Source organism: Erythrolamprus reginae, chromosome 1 (assembly GCF_031021105.1).
Source record: "Erythrolamprus reginae isolate rEryReg1 chromosome 1, rEryReg1.hap1, whole genome shotgun sequence".
In the NCBI taxonomy this organism is placed as follows: domain Eukaryota; kingdom Metazoa; phylum Chordata; class Lepidosauria; order Squamata; family Dipsadidae; genus Erythrolamprus; species Erythrolamprus reginae.
In genome coordinates this window covers 43,161,730-43,181,824 of record NC_091950.1, presented here as the reverse complement: position 1 = coordinate 43,181,824, position 20,095 = coordinate 43,161,730, and the positions used below count along the sequence as shown (strand labels likewise).

The following is a 20,095-nucleotide window of genomic DNA, read 5'->3' as shown; positions in this document are numbered from 1 at the left end:
TCTCTATCCCATATTCTCTATTTCATACCTAATGAACAAACTTCATTTTCTTAAAATTGTTTCCAAGAAGGAAAAAGTATCCTCCAATAGTTCCTCCCCCACTACCCCCTTTTTTAAATATGCTCTTAAATCATAGGACGTCAAACTTGACAACTTTAAGACTTATGGACTTCAACTTCCAGAATTCTCCAATCTGGGAGTTGAAGTCCACAAGTCTTAAAGTTGCCAAGTTTGGGGACCCCTGCCTTAAATCTTAACAATAATCCTTGCAGACCAAGTCCTGAAAATCAAGGGAATATTGAAGTCTGGGCAGAATAACTGTGATGTTTATGAATTCTTACCCAAATTAGGAGCCTTCATCATTTTGTTCTTCTGTGCTTCACATACTTGTAATGCAGTGTCTAGTTGACGGAGAAAACCTTTTTCTTCAATAAAATTCTGCCCCAAAATAAAATGATACATTTATTTAAGAGATGTTTGTCACTGTAAAGAATTAGAAGTAATTTAATTTGAGATTAACAGATTATCTGAGTTTATATGGATCAGATAAAATAGAGAAACAAAGCAAGGAATCTGCTGAGATACAGGAGAAACAAACAAACAAACAAACAAAAACTCTTATCCAGCATGGTTTGTACCAGGCATAAACTTTGAAATATGTGATAGTCCTGAAACACATGATCTCAATTGAAATAAATTAATTCTAAGTTTTAACAAACAGCTTTTAAAAACAACAGGACTTTATACAGGCAGTTCAAGAAGGATAGTCTTCTCTGCCTTTCAAACCACCGAAAACACTGTCAAGGTTTAGACCTTACAACATTTGGCAAGTCTTCCTACTTGGAGAAACAAATAGTATTTTTTTCTTGGGTCTCATATTAAATGATTGTAGATTTACACTGACATCTGCTGGATGTTTATATAAGAAGAATCCAGACTGATAAGATGAGAATTTCTGATGCAAGAAAGCTGTTTTTAAAATGGGAGATAGTTAAAACCTTCAGGGACAAAAAGCAAGCAGCTCAAAAGTTGTTGGCTTGAAAAGGCAGGAGGAAGGAGCCCAGAATTTAAACCTGAGACCAGTTCATACACATTTGGGGCAGGATTCCAATGCACACAGGATTCCTATACAGAGCTAGACACTGAACTGCTTTGTTCAAATGGGTTTTCAATACTCTGCAATGAATGTACTTATCTGAACTTCTTGGGTCTGCTGGTGGATGCATTTCTGAGAAGGAGTTTGACATACCTATATAAAGCCTTGACAAAATATATAGATTACTTATTTATAGCTGCAGCTAAGATATGGCGCTTTGAAAATGCTAAATCCATAATGCACATCCAGATGAAAATTACTTGCTTAGAGCAGCCAGATGGGTGTAGTAGTTTTTAACCTAAAAACTAGAAGACTGAGTTCTAGTCCTGCCTGATGCATGAAAAACAGCTGGGTGACTTTGAGCCAATCATTCTTTCTCCCAGCCCACATCACAGGGTGATTGTTGTAGGAAAAATAGGAGGAGAAAGTTTAGCTATACAAGAAGCAACTATAATGCTTACATGCCAATCTAATAGCAATAACTCCACAGTTTCCTTTGTTCCAAACTTGATGTGCCAGATGTTCAGTTTAGATGTCACTTCGTTGAAGACAGCTGAGGTGGATAAGCAGTAGTATTCCACAAGAATGCTAAAATTTTCAAGTTGAACTTTGCTGAACCTGAAAATAAACCCAACATCTTGTCTATAAAACAAAACCAATGAGCCTGATCTGCACTTCATAAAACACGCTGTAATCTAGAAAAATGCACAGCCTTTTTACCAGTTAAATAAGGTGTTGTGTCTTTATTACCAACCAATTTACAGATGTGTTAGTTTGATCTGATCACGGTGGTGCAAGAATGGGTCCTATAGGACCCAGCCAAGTTGCATCTGAAGACCAGAAGAAAAGTGTTACAACTGCTGGACCCAGTCAAAACTTTAACAACTACATGAAGCCTTGGAGGACTTTAAAAGACCCCTGGGCAATTAATAGAAGCGACACTGAACCAGATAGATCAACAGTCTGATTCATAATTAAATAGCTTCAAACATTTATAAACTGGGTACAATGAAGGATAAAAGTTAGGAAATTGGCATTATTTCCAAAAACAAAGAATGTAAGAAAGCTGTGTTGAATCAGGCCTGTGGCCCATCTACTTTCTATTAGTTGGATTTGCACAAAGTTTAGATGCTTAATCGGATTATTTAGAGCACCACTGTTTTCCTATGTTTGCACACATTCCTGGTGAGCTTAATATGTCTTAATCTTAGTTAATTAGTTTTAACTTTGGTGAAAATTCAGACTATTGAATTAGTTTATAATACAATACCTTATACGAACCCACCCTCAAGAAAAACACACACATTAAACATGTTATACTAATTCAGCCACTGCGGTCCATGCCGTTCTTTCAGAGAAACCACAAGCTAGGCTTGATCATGGGTAGAATAAGACCACACAACTTGCCTACAAGGAAAATCAGATCCTGGGATTGAATAAATTCCCCAATCTAATGAATACATCTCATCTGGAGGATATCAGGTTTGTGGAAAATGCATACACTATGTGTGTCAATAAGAGCAATAGAGATGCCCACCATCAGTCTTCAATTAGGCTATTAAATTTAATTAAGAACACAATTATATTTAGCTGAATGCAGCAATCGAAGGAGGAATTTGACATCACAAACCTTTTTCCCATTTCTTCCAGCTTCTGCGATGGAACTATCAGCATTCCAGCATTATCTCTATTGTCAAAGGACTGAAGAGTTTCCAAATGTTGTTGAAAACTTTCCATCAAATTCTAAAAACAGAAGCACTATTCACAAATGTCTTACAACAAAAGCTTCATTTATCCATCTATATGTGCCTTTATTTTTCTAGCAATAGGACAAAACAGCAATTATAGGTTAATAAAGTTCTTAAAGAAAAGTATCATTGAATAATTATGGAATAGTTGATAAAATGGTTATAAAGGCAGTTCTTGAAATATTGCATCTTTCTTTACTTAAGGAGATGACAGTAGTGTTACGGAACAATATGAGGTTACATAGCTGAATATTACATTGTGCACCCCAGGATATATTGTATTATCAGTTGCTGTAATTCTTGAGCAGCTGCCAAAAGCACCAAAACCCAGCAGAGCCCACTGATGATGCATGGTGAGTATGCCTGGGATTATATTTGCCCAAAGAGATAATATTCAGAGCAATGCTAGAGTTGGTCACCCTTTACTTTTTCTACTCAGTAGCAGGCTGAATGAAGTCATTGTTTAAATGTCTTACAAAGCCTAATCTAGCATAAAGAATGTGGGAAATGTCAAGAGTGTGACTTCAACCAATCATTTGAAAAGCAACTCCAAATCTATTAAAATCATGCAATGTATCCTAAAACTCTATATACTACAGTAGAAAACCAACTCCAATAGAAATTGAAGTTACTCACACAATTTGTCTTATTTATTAAATTTATATTCCACCCATCTCACTCTGGAGTGAATATCAGCAGCCTACAAGAATCGTTTGTGTAAATTGGATTTACTTGATTGTTTAGATTCTTATTCTATTCTATAACTAGTACCTGGATACCCATGCTTCACTACAAAACTGAACCCCTTAGCATGGAGTTGAATGTCTAAACTCCCAGCCAACAGGCTGGATGAATCACATGCTGGCCACACTTACTAGCAGTTGGAACAGAGTTATTTTCAGAAGGGGAGGAGAAGTAGAACGTCTAACTCCTTAGTAACAGAGAGTATTAATAATAATATAACAAATAACTAATGATCTGATGGTCATTTCAAAAAAATCATTTCTTAGCAAGTACATAGCAGCCAAGAGGAACATACATGCCAAGTTTCAGGTCTGTTGGCTTTACAGTTCTGGAGATTTCATGATGATGGTGGTATTTATATATACAGATGAACCAGATACAGTGGTACCTCGTTTCTCGACCACAATCCGTTCCAGAAGTGTGGTTGAGAACCAAATTAATTCATCCCATAGGAAATAATGGAAATGGATTTCCTATGGGATAAAGATCTGAGGGGACGGGGTGAGAGAGAATGGGAGTCGGAATCCCGACACGCCCCTCCTGGCCGCCCTCTTAACAGCCTCCCAGTCTCTACCTTGTAACTGCTCCAAGCTGCAGGAAGGGTAGGGCTGGCTGCAATACTGGCAGCTTCGGGGGGGCTCCTTCCCACAGCGGTTCAGTTCGTTACCTCCAGGCAGCTGCACCAACTTTTTCTTTCCCGGTTCTGGCGGCTTCCCTTCGAGGAGCAGCAGCAGCGTCAGGAACGATTAGGTCCCACAGAGTTGGCCTTCTCCGGGTCCCGTCAACTAAACAATGTCGGTTGGCGGGCCCCAGGGGAAGAGCCTTCTCTGTGGCGGCACCGGCCCTCTGGAACCAACTCCCCCCGGAGATTAGAACTGCCCCTACTCTTCCTGCCTTCCGTAAACTCCTTAAAACCCACCTTTGCCGTCAGGCATGGGGGAACTGAAACATCTCCCCCTGGGCACGTTTAATTTATGCATGATATGTCTGTGTGTGTGTGTCTGTTAGCATATGGGGTTTTTAAATATTTAAATATTTTAAATTTGTCTGATTGCTTATGATTTGTTTCTACATGTTGTGAGCCGCCCCGAGTCTTCGGAGAGGGGCGGCATACAAATCTAAGTAATAAATAAATAAATAATAAACGTCACGTGATGAAGGGAAGCCGCCAGAGCCGCCGGAGCCGGGAAAGAAAAAGTTGGTGCAGCTGCCTGGAGTGCAAGATCTATTTCACAGACAGAAGCCAGGAAAAACACCAGACCCAGACAAAATAACTCCTTGCTTAAAAGCCTGTGCTGACCAATTGGCCCCCATCTTCACCTTCTTCAAATGCTCCTTCTTCAAATGCTCCACTATCATTCCAGTGCTGAAGAAGCCCTCCATTAAGGAACTGAGTGACTGCAGACCAATTGCTCTAACATCTGTAGTTATGAAAAACTTTGAAAGGCTAGTGATGTCCCACTTCAAAACCATCACGGATCCACTGTTAGACCCCCCTGCAATTTGCATATTGAGTAAATAGATCGACAGATGATGCTGTTAATATGGCTCTGCACTACATTCCACAACATCTTGAATTTCTAAAGATCTACACAAGGGGTCCACTTTGCAGATTTAGTTCAGAATTTAATACCATCATACCGAACACTGGATCATAAGTTCCCTAACAGACAGGAAGCAGCAGATGAAGCTAGGCAAAATCACATCAGATACATGTACAATTAGCACAGCTCCTCCCCTCCACGGCTGTGTACTCTCATCACTTCTTTCTATATACCAATATACCAATAACTGCATCTCAAATGATCCATCCAGTTTGCAGATGATACAGTGATTGGTCTCATTCGTGACAACAATGAAACTGCATACAGACAGGAGGTTGAACAACTAATCTCGTTGTGTGACTGGAACAATCTGGAACTGAACACATTCAAAACCGTAGAATGGTGGTAGACTTTAGGAGAAACCCTCCCATTCTACTGCTCTTACAATACTAGACAACACAGTATCAACAGTAGAGACTTTCAAATTTTTAGATTCTATCGTATCTCAAGACCTAAAATGTTCACCTAACATCTAAAATGTCATCAAAAAAGCACAACAAAAAATGTTCTTTCTGCACCAACTCTGGAAGTTCAAACTGCCTCAGGAGCTGCTGATACAGTTCTACAGAGGAAATATTGAGTCTGTCATCTGTACCTCTATAACTGTCTGGTTCGGTTCTGCAACCCAACAAGACAAGCACAGACTGCAAAGGATAATCAGAACTGCAGAGAAAAATAATTACTGCCAACCTGCCTTCTATTGAGGACCTATATACTGCACAAGTCAAAAAGAGGGCCATGGAAAATATTTACGGACTCCTCGCGTCCCGGACATAAATTGTTCCAACTCCTAACCTCAAAACCCCATTATAGAGCACTGCACACCAAGACAACTAGACACAAGAACAGGTTTTTTCCTGAACACCATCACTCTGCTAAACAAATAATCCCCTCATTACTATCAAACTATTTACTAAGACTGCATTACTATTACTATTACTGTAGTCTTCTCATAGTTCCTATCACCCATCTCCTCCCACTTATGACTCTATGACTGTAACTTGTTGATTGTATCCTTACAATTTATATTAATATTGATTGTTTCCTGGTTATTTATTTGTACCCTATGACAATCATTAAGTCTTGTACCTTATAATGTGTAACAAATGTATCTTTTCTTTTATGTACACTGAGGGCATATGCACCAAAGAGAAATTCCTTGTGTGTCCAATCACACAGGCAATAAAGAATTCTGTTCTGTTCCGTTCTGTTCTATTTGATGCTTTTAATGTTTTTAAATGTTTATTATGATGTAATCTACCCACAAGATGGAAAGCAAATAAATCTAATCAATAAATACATTAAAAATAAATATTTTACTTTACTTAACCAACCTGTACAGTTCTTAATTTTTCTTCAAGGGCAGCTGTTGCTTTCAAATGATCTTGAGAAATGGGTAGATTTTGTGCCAGATGCTGTTCTGTTTCTTTGAGCCAAGCCTCAGTGGCACCAAGAGGTGGAGGTAACGTATTGTCCAGCTTTGCTTTCCATTCAGTCATCTAGACAAATGAATCAGAGAAAATGCCATTCATGCTTGGTTCTTTAACTATTCATATTTCATGTCACAAAAATATACCAGAGTACAGTACTGCTTAATCCCAATAGAGCTGGACGGGACTTTGGAGGTTTTCTAATCCAAGCCTCTGCTCCAGTAGGAGACCTTATAACATTTCAGACAAGTGGCAGTCCAGTCTGTTCTTAAGAACATCCAATGATGATGCACCCACAACTTCTGATGGCAAGCTGTTCCACTGGTTAATTGCTCTCACTGTTAAGAAGTTTCTCCTTCAGCTATTCATATTTTATGTCACATAAATGCATATTGGAATCATTGTTCTGTTTGATGGGCAAAATATTCTATTACTCCCATCTTTGCTTCGTTAGTCTTCACATCGTTCCTATCACCCATCACCATCCGACTTACGACTGTATGACTATAACTTGTTGCTTATATCCTTACAAGTGTTGTACCTCATGATTCTTGACAAAGGTATCTTTTTCTTTTATGTACACTGGAAGCATAATGCACCAAAGAAAAATTCCTTGTGTGTCCAATCACACTTGGCCAATAAAGAATTCTATTCTATTCTCATCATTCCTATCACCCATTTCTTTCCACTTATGACTGTATGACTGTCACTTGCTGCTTGTATCTTTAAGATGTTTATTAATATTGTTTCCCGATTGCTTATTTGACCCCTATAACAATCATTAAGTGCTGTACCTCATGATTCTTGACAAATATATATTTTCTTTTATGTACACTAAGAGCATATGCATCAAAGACAAAGTCCTTGTGTGTCCAATCCCACTTGGTCAATAAAGACTTATATTCTACTCTGTTCTAATTCCATTCTATTCTATTTCTATGGGAGGGAATGTGTTCTCATGGAAGCCATATGATCAAATGCATGAACAAGAAACCTTTTACAACAACAAAATAAATGCAAATTCCTGAGAACATCCTAATGACCTGATACAATAGGTTATCCCATGCTTCCTTCATCTCCAAGTAATCTTCATTCAGCTCTGACCCTTTTCTTTTAGATTCCAGAATGGGAACGAAGGCTTTTTTTTCTTCATTAAATGCTTCTGTAAATGATAGCATTGCCTAAGGATTTAAATTGATATTTAAAAGAGTAAGTGCACTCAATATAGTCAGTGTTAGATACTTAAAAGATTTAAGGACACTAAGAGGATAGGATTGTCAATGGTTATAGAACATGATATTTAAATGGGACTGGATAAAATGGATGCTCAAATGAACAACAGTATATTCACATAATGAACTTAACTTGATTATATCGTTTACAGTTTCTACAATTGGGAGTTGGTCAGCTTATACATTTAATAAATAATAATTTGCATACTAGAATTATATGAAAAATAAAGTAGATTCAAATAACAGCCTATCCCACAGAAATCCATCTTAAAATCACTCACTAATTGTTTTAATACCACTACAGATAATCCTTGACAATGTGACCACAATCCTTTTGACCAAAATTGTTTATTGCTCAGCAAGACAGTTATTAAGTGAGTTTTCTCCCATTTTTAGAACGTTTTCTGCTCTGGCTATTAAGTGAATCACTGCAATTGGTAATAACAGGTTTTACACGTAGCTGATTTTTTTCCCATTGACTTGGCTTGTCAGAAGGTTGCAAAAGGTGATCACATGACCTTGGGACATGGCAATCATTATAAACACATACCAGTTGCCAAGCATACAAATTTTGAACACAGGACGATGGGATGCTGCAATGGTCGTAAGTGTGAAAAATGATCTAAGTCACTTTTTATCAGAGCCATTGTAACTTTGAATGGTCACCAAATGAATGGTTGTAAATCGAGGACTACCTTCTGTTAGATTTGTAGGCAATCTGATAAATCACATTGCATAAACACAACCCACGTCTTTCTGTTCTGCTTAGCCATTATTGGAACAGAAAATTAAGCAACAATATTTCAGTCTGATTCTTCTTACCCTGTTTCCCCGAAAAGAAGACAGCGTCTTCTATTAATTTTTGCTCCCAAAGATGTGCTATGTCTTATTTTCAGGGGATGTCTTATTTTTTTTCAGTGAAGGGTTGGGTTCTCTCTTTGGCCAACTACCCTCCCGCCCCTTTTCTCAGTGCTTCTTTTTTGTGTAGAGGAGGAGCCGAATTCTTGCAGCGATTGGTTCAGCCTGCTGCCAATCGGTCAGCCAAGGGGCGTTGCCAGCTAGGCTCTAGCAAGAGCAGAAGAGTCCATCCAAGTTAAGCCTCATTGTTGCCAGAGCCGCCTCATTACCTTCCTCCCCACCCTACGGATCCCGGCTGCACGGCTTTGAAAAATGCTGCACAGGAGTTTCCTGTTGGGTGCGCGGCCGCATAGGTGTTGCCTATGGTTATTTGAAATAGGATATTAGAAGGAACACCACCCCTACCATATTTAAAACTACAGTATACAGTAGGGTGTGATCCTGCTGCAGCAAAAACGCATCCAAATACTCAGCCACATGTTGGATGCATGTTGGATGTGTTTTAAATCTGATTGATGCAGCGTTTGGGGATGCAATTTATGGACAGCAGTGTTATATATGTTCTGTTTGAGAATACTGTGAAACGAAATGTCTTCTATGTCTTACTTTCAGGGGATGCCTTATATTAGGCAATTCTACGAAATGTCTCCCATGCCTTACCTTTGGGGGTGACTTATTTTCGGGAAAACAGGGTAGTGGTCTGAATTTTAATCAACTTCCTGAGCAATAGGTAAATTCTTTATAAAGTGCCTTATTTTGTTCTAATATTTTAAAGCAATTATGCAATAATACCAGAGACATCGAAGCTGACATATTCATGGATTTACTGTGGCAAGGATAAACCTGTATGATTTTAAAAGGTGACTAAATACATTAACATTAGATGATCTGTTCATCAACAGCTATGTGCCTGATTGCTTTTCATTCCACTAAAGAGAGAAGACTGGCAAAAGACGGAAAATGTTCCTATCTTCATATGTTGTATTCCATTTTAATGATTATGAAACATTACTATTTTAAAAAATGAGTAACTAGGAGTAATATTCTCAAAGTCATTAACACTTTACATTAACATTTTAAATGATAATTTTCTGCTTTATATGCATAAACAAATAATCATTAATCAAAATTTATTTTGATTAGGTCCTAGTGCATAAAAAGCAGAGAAGGAGTGGCATCATGCAAAGCCAGGTCTTTAGTAAGTAGAATTCTTTATGTGGCCTGAATCACATAAAATGTTATCATAAAATGCAACCAAGACTAAAAAGAACTCAGAAAGCAAATTCCCAAATCTTCAGTTCATAAAAAGATACAAAACAGGGCTCCTTTGTTATTATTTCATATTTCTTGTAATATAACGTATCCTCCAAAGGACACAAAGTTACTTACTTCAAACTTCCTGTAGAAAGATGCATTCTCTAGCTCAGTCATCAACTTTGTTAACTTGCATTCCTGGGCACTGAGCCAGCTCAAGGTCTCTTTGATTTTTCCCTGCAAAGCAGGACAAAAAAATGTATATACAGATATTCCTGTTTGCATTATCACAGAAAAGAGTGCTTTGTTACTCTTATTCACACTGTTTTGCAAACATCTGTGAAATATATTTGCTACTAATTCATATGTCTTCTTTAGTTTTGGCTCAACAGGTTGTTTGAGGCCAAACATTGAGTGTTTACAACATAATTCAACCTAATCTGTGACTGAGATCGCTATGATTCAACCAATAAAAATGGTTAAAATAAACCACTATTTAGCATGTGATACAGTATGTAGAATATATCAATTTTACTGTATACACATATTGCACTGGAGGTATAACTATTGAACTTAGACTTAGACTTATATACCATCTCATAGCACTTCACAGCACTCTCGGAGTAGTTTACAAAGTCAACATATAGCCCCCAACAATCTGGGCCCTCGTTTTACTGACCTCAAAAGGATGGAGGACCGAATGAACCTCAAGCCCCATAAGGATCGAACTCCAGATTGTGGGCAGAGTTTGTCTGCAATGCTGCATTCCAACCACTGCTTCTAACCACCCAGGCTCCTAAGCCACTATATGATCTATTTGTATTAATTTAATGTAATATACAAACCCAACCATTATCATATTAGTACATATTACTTGCTTTAATAAACCATAATTTTTTAAAAAAATATTCCACCTGAACTAGCAGGTTTAATCAAATTCTGAAAAATAAAATTTATCACAGCTACTTTTTGATATTCTACAAAGAACACTCATAGATAAAATTGGGGGGAAAAGCTGGGTGCAAAAAAAATGTATAAAATATGTTCTGAAGCTTTAGATGTCACATACTGTACCTGCATTTTATCTTCAGCCACAGGTAAACTTTTAAAATACTGGAGAAACTGAGCAACATAAGTCATGATGGATTTTTCATCTGGACTGGTGACATCAACATCTGTGGAATGCCAAGAGCTTTGAATATATTCCAAAGTATGAACTTCTAATAATATAGTGCACTGCTCTATGGAAAAGCAATCCATAGAGTAACATCCAATGTATGTTACTGCCTATAATTGAATTAGTGGTGGGTTTCAAAATTGTCTGAGCCACACATAAATTAATTTTGCTGGATTTCAACTTAGCATGATTTATGAACCATTCACTCTAGTTCAACATCATGTATAAATTAGACCGATATAACTTGTTCAACAAAAGGTATTGTTATGTGACAACACAGCAATTAATGTGATATTTTTTCCACAGGTTTAATTGATTATTGACTATTATATAAGGGGCAAAATATTCTTATTCTACCTCCTCAAATTTGTGCAGATTCAGATCGACTCAATGTGATGGAAAGTCTTCCAAATTTAACTCCACAATGCTTCTATCTCCTGCCTGCTGCCTTATTTCCTTGGGAAACAGGATTGGTAATTCATATGTAAGACAGCTTCCCTAAAGTATTTGATATATTATAGAGATTTACCCTGGTATTTCCTAATGAGAAATTATGTTAGAGAAGGAAATCGTGGGTCAAGTATTTCTGGACCCCTAGCGAGAATGAAATGCTATAGCCTTTCCCATCTTTGAATGAAATCTCTACCACCCAATATATGTCAGCTCCCTTTCCCAATGTGAAAGTAGTATGGAATCTCTAAGAAGCTTCTGAACATTTTAAGTGTGGCCCAGCTTGCTACTTTTGGAAACACAGCTATCAGCCTAAATAAGGTTCTCAGGGGATTGGGGGTAGGAATAAATGATTCACTGAGAAAGCCTGTAAACAATCTGTTCAGAGTATGAGACATAGCTCTAAAACCAATTCAGAAGAACCCAGTGAAGAACCTTTTATGATTGAGGAGGTTGCAGAGTTCTCCTTCAACCCAGGCCCTCTTAAATATCTTATACTAGAACTCCGAGACCGCCTTCTGCCGCACGAATCCCAGCGACCGATTAGGTCCCACAGAGTGGGCCTTCTCCGGGTCCCGTCAACTAAACAATGTCGGTTGGCGGGCCCCAGGGGAAGAGCCTTCTCTGTGGCGGCCCCGACCCTCTGGAACCAACTCCCCCCGGAGATTAGAACTGCCCCTACTCTCCCTGCCTTCCGTAAACTCCTTAAAACCCACCTCTGCCGTCAGGCAAGGGGGAACTGAAACACCTCCCCCAGGCATGTTTAATTTATACATGGTATGTTTGTGTGTGTTTGTTAGTAAATGGGGTTCTTTTTAAATCTTCTTAAATATTTTAAATTATTTGGATTTGTTATGATTGCTGTATCTTGTTGTGAGCCGCCCCGAGTCTGCAGAGAGGGGCGGCATACAAATCTAAATAATAAATAAATAAATAAACTCCAGAATTAGACACAAATGGATCTGTGGTTTGATCTAAAATAACTTTATATCTAAAAACACTCAAAAGGATTAGAAAATATAGGCTTGGTAGTGATATTAAAGAAAATTGCAAAGCACATGTTTGATTGTCACTTTTTATATGCATAATGTTGATTTTCCTTAATAGTCTTATCATTTTATCTGTCCCAATCCAATATTATTAATAATCTGATATTAATAATATTAAGGCAAGGGAAAGCAAGGCGAGATCAAAATTGGTACAATAAATCAGCACAATACGGTCAGCACTGCGGGGAATGATGATGCTGAGAACTCAACACCAAGCAGATTGAAGCCAAAGTGCATGTGAAATCTATGAGTTACCTTCAGGTTCAAGCAGACGGGGTATACTGAGTTCCTTCTCTGCTATTTGAAACGCCTCTCTCAGATTCTCCTTGTTTGATCTCTCTTTTGCTTTCTCCACATCAACCAAGCCTGGCCTTAATGCATGAATGATGGCTAAGAAAGCCAATCCATTTCTCCAACTGGATTTGAAATCAGCAACGCTGATGGACCCATGCCTATCATCAAAAGCATTTAAAAACAGAAAATTAAAGAAAGGGGAGAAATATTATGTTGGAGAAGAAAATAAAAACTTGTATACCAGCCCGTTCCTTCGTCCTGATTTTAAAACTGTTTATAGTCCTTCTGGCCTTATCTTAAAGACCGAAGTAAAGAAGTTCCATTAACAAATGTATGGATAGATTTTTCTATAAAAAAAATAAAATAGAAAATGTGAGAGGTACTGTATAGCTTGCCCTGATTTTGAATATAAACTCTGTGGGAAATTATAACTTAAAATTTAGAGGAAGGGTGGTTCTTTTTTCCAGGTCCTACTGATTACTGACATAATTGAGATATATAAGAAAATTCCCACTATTTGTCCTTAAAGCACATTTTCTTTCTATGCAGTTCCGCCATGCACCACAGATGAATGCTGACCAAATAGCTTAAACTAAAAATAAGCAAGGAAGGAATGTACTTATATCAGATAATTTATTGTCTAATTATACATATTAACCCTATGCAAATAAAATAAAAGTTGTTCAGTTAGAAGAGTGACTGGATTACTTGAAAAATGGGAAATTAGTCCTGTGTTTTTCTATACAACAGGGAATCACAAAGAGACTGAGCCAATACATAATATATTCAAACTAAATGTAAACTGCTCTAAACTCAACTGCAGAAAATACAACTTCAGCAATAGAGTGATCAATGCTTGGAATGCACTACTTGATTCTGTGGTTTCTTCCCAAACCCCAAAAGCTTTAACCTTAGACTGTCTACAGTCAACCTCTCCCCATTTCTAAGAGGCCTGTAAGGGGCGTGCATAAGTGCACCATTGTGCCTACCATTCCTGTCCTACTGTCCTATTGTCTTTTTTTTATCTATCTATCTATCTATCTATCTATCTATCTATCTATCTTTATTTATTTATTTATTTATTTAATATTTATTTATTTATTAGATTTGTATGCTGCCCCTCTCCATTATGTTTTACTTATGTTATATTTATACAAATTACTATTCTATACATGTTTGAAAAATAAATAAATAAATAAAATACATAAAATAAATCAGCTCACCATTTGTTTCAGCAAAACCTACTCAACTCTTTTGATTTCCCGAGTCCCAAAGCTATCACTAGTTTGATTACTATGCAAGAGTTTGGAAGGATAGCCACCTACCTCTTCTAATGCTACAACACTAACCACTAATTACATACATCTTTCAACTTATCCTGCATTCATTATAAAGTCAAGCTGCAGACTATCAATCTGTTTATATTATGCACTCATAATGAATTTATTCAATCCAGTCTTCCTCAACTAATGTATAGCAGATGTTTCAGATTGTGATTCTCATAAATTCCAAGTAGTTGTAATGGGCAGAGGTTATTGTGGTCCAAAACATCTGGAAGGAATCAGGAAATCCTCACATAATCTTTACTTAAAGTCACCTGTTTTGAAGAACATTTATTCCTTGCAAACTCTGAACTAGAGTCTACTATACTGCAGTTTCTAATGTCAGTCCAACATCAGTCTATATTATGCAACACAAAAACCCACCTCTTTCCCTTCCCCTGTTGTTATTCCTTATTTCAATCTATCTCTCTTTTCCTCTACATTTTAAATTTAAATTTAGCACTGAGTCCTGTAATATGGCTTTATTAAGTGTTAAATACCTTCTCACGGTGTTATATTGCATACTGTGAACTTTCCATGAAGAAAGAGCAGCTGAAAAATACATCTCAATGTGCTTTTGAGGTACATCTTTTAAATACTATATTATGCATTTAGAGGTGTTTGAAAAATGTATATTTTGTGAATTCTGACACAAATTGGCCTGGTCCACACTTAAGATTAATATGCCGATATAGATGTAGCTGCTTCTCAGATCTGCAGCTCAAAGTTTAGAATGGGCAAATAAATGTGGAAATGGGACAGAACAGGTTTATAAATGACAGAATCAGACTGATTTTCCTGTCCTGACATACTTATCACATTGTTCCTTAGCCCATAGCAGCACCGCCTTCTTTGCTGATATCTTCCATCGTTCCTTTGCTTTGACATTAGTTCTAGTTGTTGGACATGTTGCTGGTGATAAATCCACGGTGCTTGGACTGTCCAGAGATGAATGGCTGTACCCACAAGGAAGAGCCTTTGCTAATTCTTCAATCTATCAATGGGCATCAAAAAGAAAGGGAAAAATGCATTTGAAAATGCCTGACTGTGCCTAAGAGAAATTAAATGGCTGGTTTTGATATGATCTGTTCCTCATATAACAGAAAAACCATGGAGAAAAAAAGACTACCCCCCAAAAAAATTGTTAGTCATGATTTTGACAAGACACATTTTTCATGCAGGATTTGGTTTTTCTATCACATTAAATAAGTATACTCACTCAATACACTGAGATTAGTATCCTGCTAGGAACTATTCTATCTCAACACTATGTGAAGTAGACCCAGAGACAGGGTTTTGAGCAATCGGTACTTTTATTCAGCTCAGAGAACAAGTGACAGCTCAGCAAGGTAAAGTGACAATTCAGCGAGTACCGACTGACTCTGCCTGGAGAAACCGCTCCTTTTATATATTTGCGGTTCCCGCCAAAGCTAGAGCCGGCCGCGTCTGAGCCAATCAGGAGCGACTTCCTGCTTGGGCTCAGACAGCGCTGAAAGAGGAACAAACTATTTACAGAGTTACAAGGTAGCCATTACAGGATACAACACCCCTCCCCTCATAGTTGGACACATCCATCAAGAAAGCCATGTGACAAAGTCGTCCAATCGGTGGGGCCTCTGAGGAGCTCGCGCTGACCTGCGCAGTTCAATTTCTCCTTCGCCACCGACTGTGGAGGATGGCTCGCCGCTGTTCTCCCGGTGTGGCGGACTTGGCCTGGCGGGCCCAACGAAGGCTTCGGAGGACGAGGATGGTTCGGCGTCGCTGGATGGTTCCCCCTGGCCCGATAAGTCTCTTTGCGTGTCTCTTATTTCGGGCAATGTACTAAAGTCTGTTGAAGGGGGAGAGTCCATGTCAGCGGTTTGTGGCAATTGATTTTCTGTTCGCTTCCGAATGTGGTCTATGTGTCGTTTCCACAAACGACCATCCTCTAGTTTAACAACATAGGTCTTAGGTGCATTTTGCTTAACAATAATTCCCTTCATCCAGTTTACATTTCCATCAAAACTTTTTACATATACATTTTGTCCCAAATACATTTCTCTTTCAGGTTTTGTACACATTTGGTTATTATTAACACAGAACCTTGGGTTTAACCTGTCTAGTGGTGACCTCAACTTCCTTCCCATCAATAACTCTGCAGGGCTTACATGTGTGTGCGAGTTAGGGGTAATGTGTTGGGTGAGTAAGAATTGGTCCAAGTTCTGTTGCACATCCCCAGGGCCTGACCTGCGCAATGCCTCCTTTGCCACCCGTACGTAACGTTCTGCCAATCCGTTAGCCCAGGGCGAATAAGGCGAGATGAGGGCATGCCTGACCCCTAGGCCATCTAGGAACAATTCGAATTGCCTGGCTGTTAGCTGTGGCCCATTGTCAGACACTAAGAGATCTGGGCACCCATGGGATGCAAACAGTCTGCTCAATACCTTGATAGTGGCACTTGTGGTTATGTTGTTCATTGCTATTATTTCCAACCATTTGGAGAAGGCATCAACCACTATTAAAAAATACTGAGACCCCACTGGGCCAGCAAAATCAATGTGGATTCTAGACCAAGGACCAGCAGGCTGTTCCCACTCAGCCGGAGTTGTTTTGGGGGGACTGGGCCGTGACTCTTGGCACGGGTCACACTTTGAAACCCAACTTTCAATATCAGCATCCAGCCCTGGCCACCATAAATGCCCCCTTGCCAGGCTCTTCATCCTGACAATCCCAGGATGACCCACATGTAACATTTTGAGTACCTTTCCCCTTAGGCTTTTGGGGATGATCACTCTATCCCCCCACAGCAAACAACCTTTTACATACGATAACTCAAGTCTCTTGTTTTTAAAATCACACAATTCAGGTTTCACAACATCATTTTGCCATCCCTTTAGAACACAGTTCACCACTTGTTTAAGGATTTGATCTTGCTGCGTGTGTGCAGCTACCTCTTTTGCTGTGGTTAGTGGGTTTTCCTCGAGTTCTATCATTAACACATCTGTGGAAGGAACAGGGTCTTCCACTAAGTCTGTTATGGGGCATCTGCTGAGACCGTCTGCATGATTGATTTCCTTCCCCCCCTTGTGGGTGAGCTCATACTGATACCCTGAGAGGAACAGAGCCCATCTGATTAGTCTTGGAGACATAAAAGGTGGAGTGGGCTTGTTGGGGGCTAGCAGGCCTAGTAGGGGTTTGTGGTCAGTGACTAGCTCAAAGCTTCTTCCAAATATGTAATTGTGAAACTTCTTTACCCCTGCCACTAATGCTAGAGCCTCCTTGTCTAACTGGCTATAATTCCTTTCTGTGCTGGTCATGGTTCTTGAAAAAAATGCTATTGGGGCCTCTGTCTTATTAGGTAGAACGTGAGCTAGGACTCCTCCTATGCCGTACGGCGAAGCGTCGCACGTGAGCCTAATGGGTAGTGAAGCACTATATTGGACTACTACACTTTTAGAAGTTAATAAATTTTTTATTTGAGAAAAAGCTTCACGTTCAGTTTTCCCCCATGTCCAGCGGGCTTCCTTCTGGAGTAAACGATGGAGAGGCTCTGCTACTGTTGCCTTCTGCTTTAAAAAAACGGAATAAAAATTAAGGAGGCCCAAAAATGCCTGCAACTCATTCTTATCTCGTGGCTCTGGGGCTTCTCTAATTGCTCTCAGCTTCTCTGTTGTGGGGTGGATACCTTCCTTATCTATTTTATATCCTAGGAATTCTATACTGTTGGTTCCCCAGACACATTTATCAGGCTTGATTCTTAAACCTTTGTCCTGTAACCTCTTAAGTACTTCCCTTATTCTTTTGTTTACTTGTTCCTGGTTTTCCCCTGCAATTAAGATGTCATCAAAGTATGGAATGGCCCCATTTACCCCTGACAATAGGCGTTCCATAATGCTCTGGAATATTCCTGGGGCTATGCTTACCCCAAACTGTAACCTCGTGCATTTGAAAGCCCCCCTGTGCGTTACAATTGTTTGAGCGTTTGCTGTTTGTTCATCGACCGGAAGTTGCTGGTAAGCTTGCGCCAGGTCGATCTTTGCGAACCTTTTCCCCTCCCCCAGGGAGTGTAGCAGTTGTTGCACAACCGGGATGGGGTAGGGGTGGTGTTGGAGTGCCTTGTTTAGGGTTGATTTGTAATCAGCGCAAACTCTTAAAGAGCCATCTGGCTTCAGAGGGGTAACTATGGGAGTTTCCCATGGCCCCTGCTCCACAGGGACCAAAATACCTTGGCTAATGAGTTTGTCCAGCTGTATGTCTAGTTTGGGGAGGAGCGGCAGGGGAACCCTGCGAGGTTTTAGTCTGATCGGTGGGACCTTGGGGTCAATAGAGAAAGATATAGGGGGCCCTTTATACAATCCCAGTGTGGGGCTGAACACTTCGGGGAACTCTTTCACAAAGTTAGGCATATCATAACAGTTTACATTACACACACCCGAAATCTCGATCCCCAGTGGTTCCATCCATGCTAAACCCAGAAGGGAGTGCTTGGCCCCTGTTACAATAAGCATGGGAAGGGTACATTTAACATTCTTGAATGCGATAGGTACATTTGCTGTTCCCAAGACCGAGATTACTCCCCCCTGAAAGTCTCTAATCACCAAAGAGGTTTGATTTAGGTCAGCCTTAGATACCTTAGGCATATACAGTTTAAATTTTTCCCAGGGCATGATGGTATATCTAGAGCCCGTATCCAGCTCCATTGAGCAAGGTTGGTTATTGAGTAACAGTGATATAACAATTTTAGCCCCTTTTTTGGTTGCCGTGTTATTCACGGAAAATTGAGAGTTACCTCTATAGTAGTCGCGGTTAGCGGTTGAGTAGTTCCTTTGACTCGCGTTGCGGAATGGTCTCCTTTCTCGCGCTTGGGGGGTCTGGTTTTGAGGTCGCTGGTATTGCGGTGTGGCAAATGTTTCCTCTGGCGCTGTTGCTCTGCATGCGATGGCGATGTGGCCTCTCCGGTTGCAACGGCGGCATGTAGCATCTCGGAAGGGGCATCGATGGCGCTGGTGATTTCCCCGGCAGCCCGCGCAGGGGGCTGGGTGAGTAGCTCTCAGGTGTCTCGGCTGGTCTTGCACCAGGAGGCAGTTGTCTCCGCTGGGAATTTGTTGTCTGTTGTCTGTTTCCACGGCGCTGGGAGACGCGGAGTCGATTTTTGCAATGAGTTCTCGCCTTCCGTGCTCTTTCAATTCTCTCGCCGCTGCGTCGGCTGCTTCTGCGGTTTGCGCCAGTTTAATCACGGTTTGTAGGCTCGGCTCTTCTTCGATGAGGAGTTTATTTCTCACCGTGCTGCTTTTCATGCCGAAAACCAAGGCGTCGGTGAGGCGAGCTTCCGGGTCTTTAAACTTGCATTGAGCAAGTACCGTTCGAAGCCGCGTTGTAAACTGGCTGATCGACTCGGTTTCCCTCTGAGCCATCATGTGGAATTGATGCCGAAAAACCATGGCTGGTTTGGTCGGCTTGAAATGGCTCGCCAGTTTTTGTTGTAGGACGTCCCACGCTGTGGCTCTTGCTTGTTCCGGTTCGGTGAGAGTTTGGGCAAGTCTACGGATTTCTGCGCCGCAGTAGTTAAGGAAAATAGCCCGTCTGCGATCGGCTTCGGCGTCCTGCATTCCCGCCGCCTCGAGGAAGATCTCGAAGGTGGCCATGTACTCGTCCCATGTCGATTTCTCGGGATCGAAGAGTTCCGGAGCCTGGCCGATCTGGATTTTGTCCATGTTGCATGCGAAGTTTCTTCCGTCCGTTCGTCGCCAGTGAAGTAGACCCAGAGACAGGGTTTTGAGCAATCGGTACTTTTATTCAGCTCAGAGAACAAGTGACAGCTCAGCAAGGTAAAGTGACAATTCAGCGAGTACCGACTG

General features: G+C 40.0%; 1 protein-coding gene across 4 annotated transcripts in view; it reads right to left on the bottom strand.

Annotated features, from left to right (window-relative positions):
* SYNE2 (spectrin repeat containing nuclear envelope protein 2) overlaps positions 1-20,095 on the bottom strand; it is a 319,436-nt gene that overhangs the window by 248,085 nt on the left and 51,256 nt on the right. For all 4 annotated transcript variants that reach the window (XM_070750996.1, XM_070751014.1, XM_070751005.1 and 1 more), the window contains exons 7-15: positions 15,071-15,252; positions 12,898-13,094; positions 11,041-11,141; positions 10,102-10,203; positions 7,666-7,803; positions 6,527-6,691; positions 2,727-2,839; positions 1,558-1,714; positions 342-438 (exon numbers count right to left, since the gene is read on the bottom strand). In XM_070750996.1, coding sequence (XP_070607097.1) covers positions 342-438; positions 1,558-1,714; positions 2,727-2,839; positions 6,527-6,691; positions 7,666-7,803; positions 10,102-10,203; positions 11,041-11,141; positions 12,898-13,094; positions 15,071-15,252 — 1,252 coding nt within the window. The remainder of the gene's footprint in view (positions 1-341; positions 439-1,557; positions 1,715-2,726; positions 2,840-6,526; positions 6,692-7,665; positions 7,804-10,101; positions 10,204-11,040; positions 11,142-12,897; positions 13,095-15,070; positions 15,253-20,095) is intronic.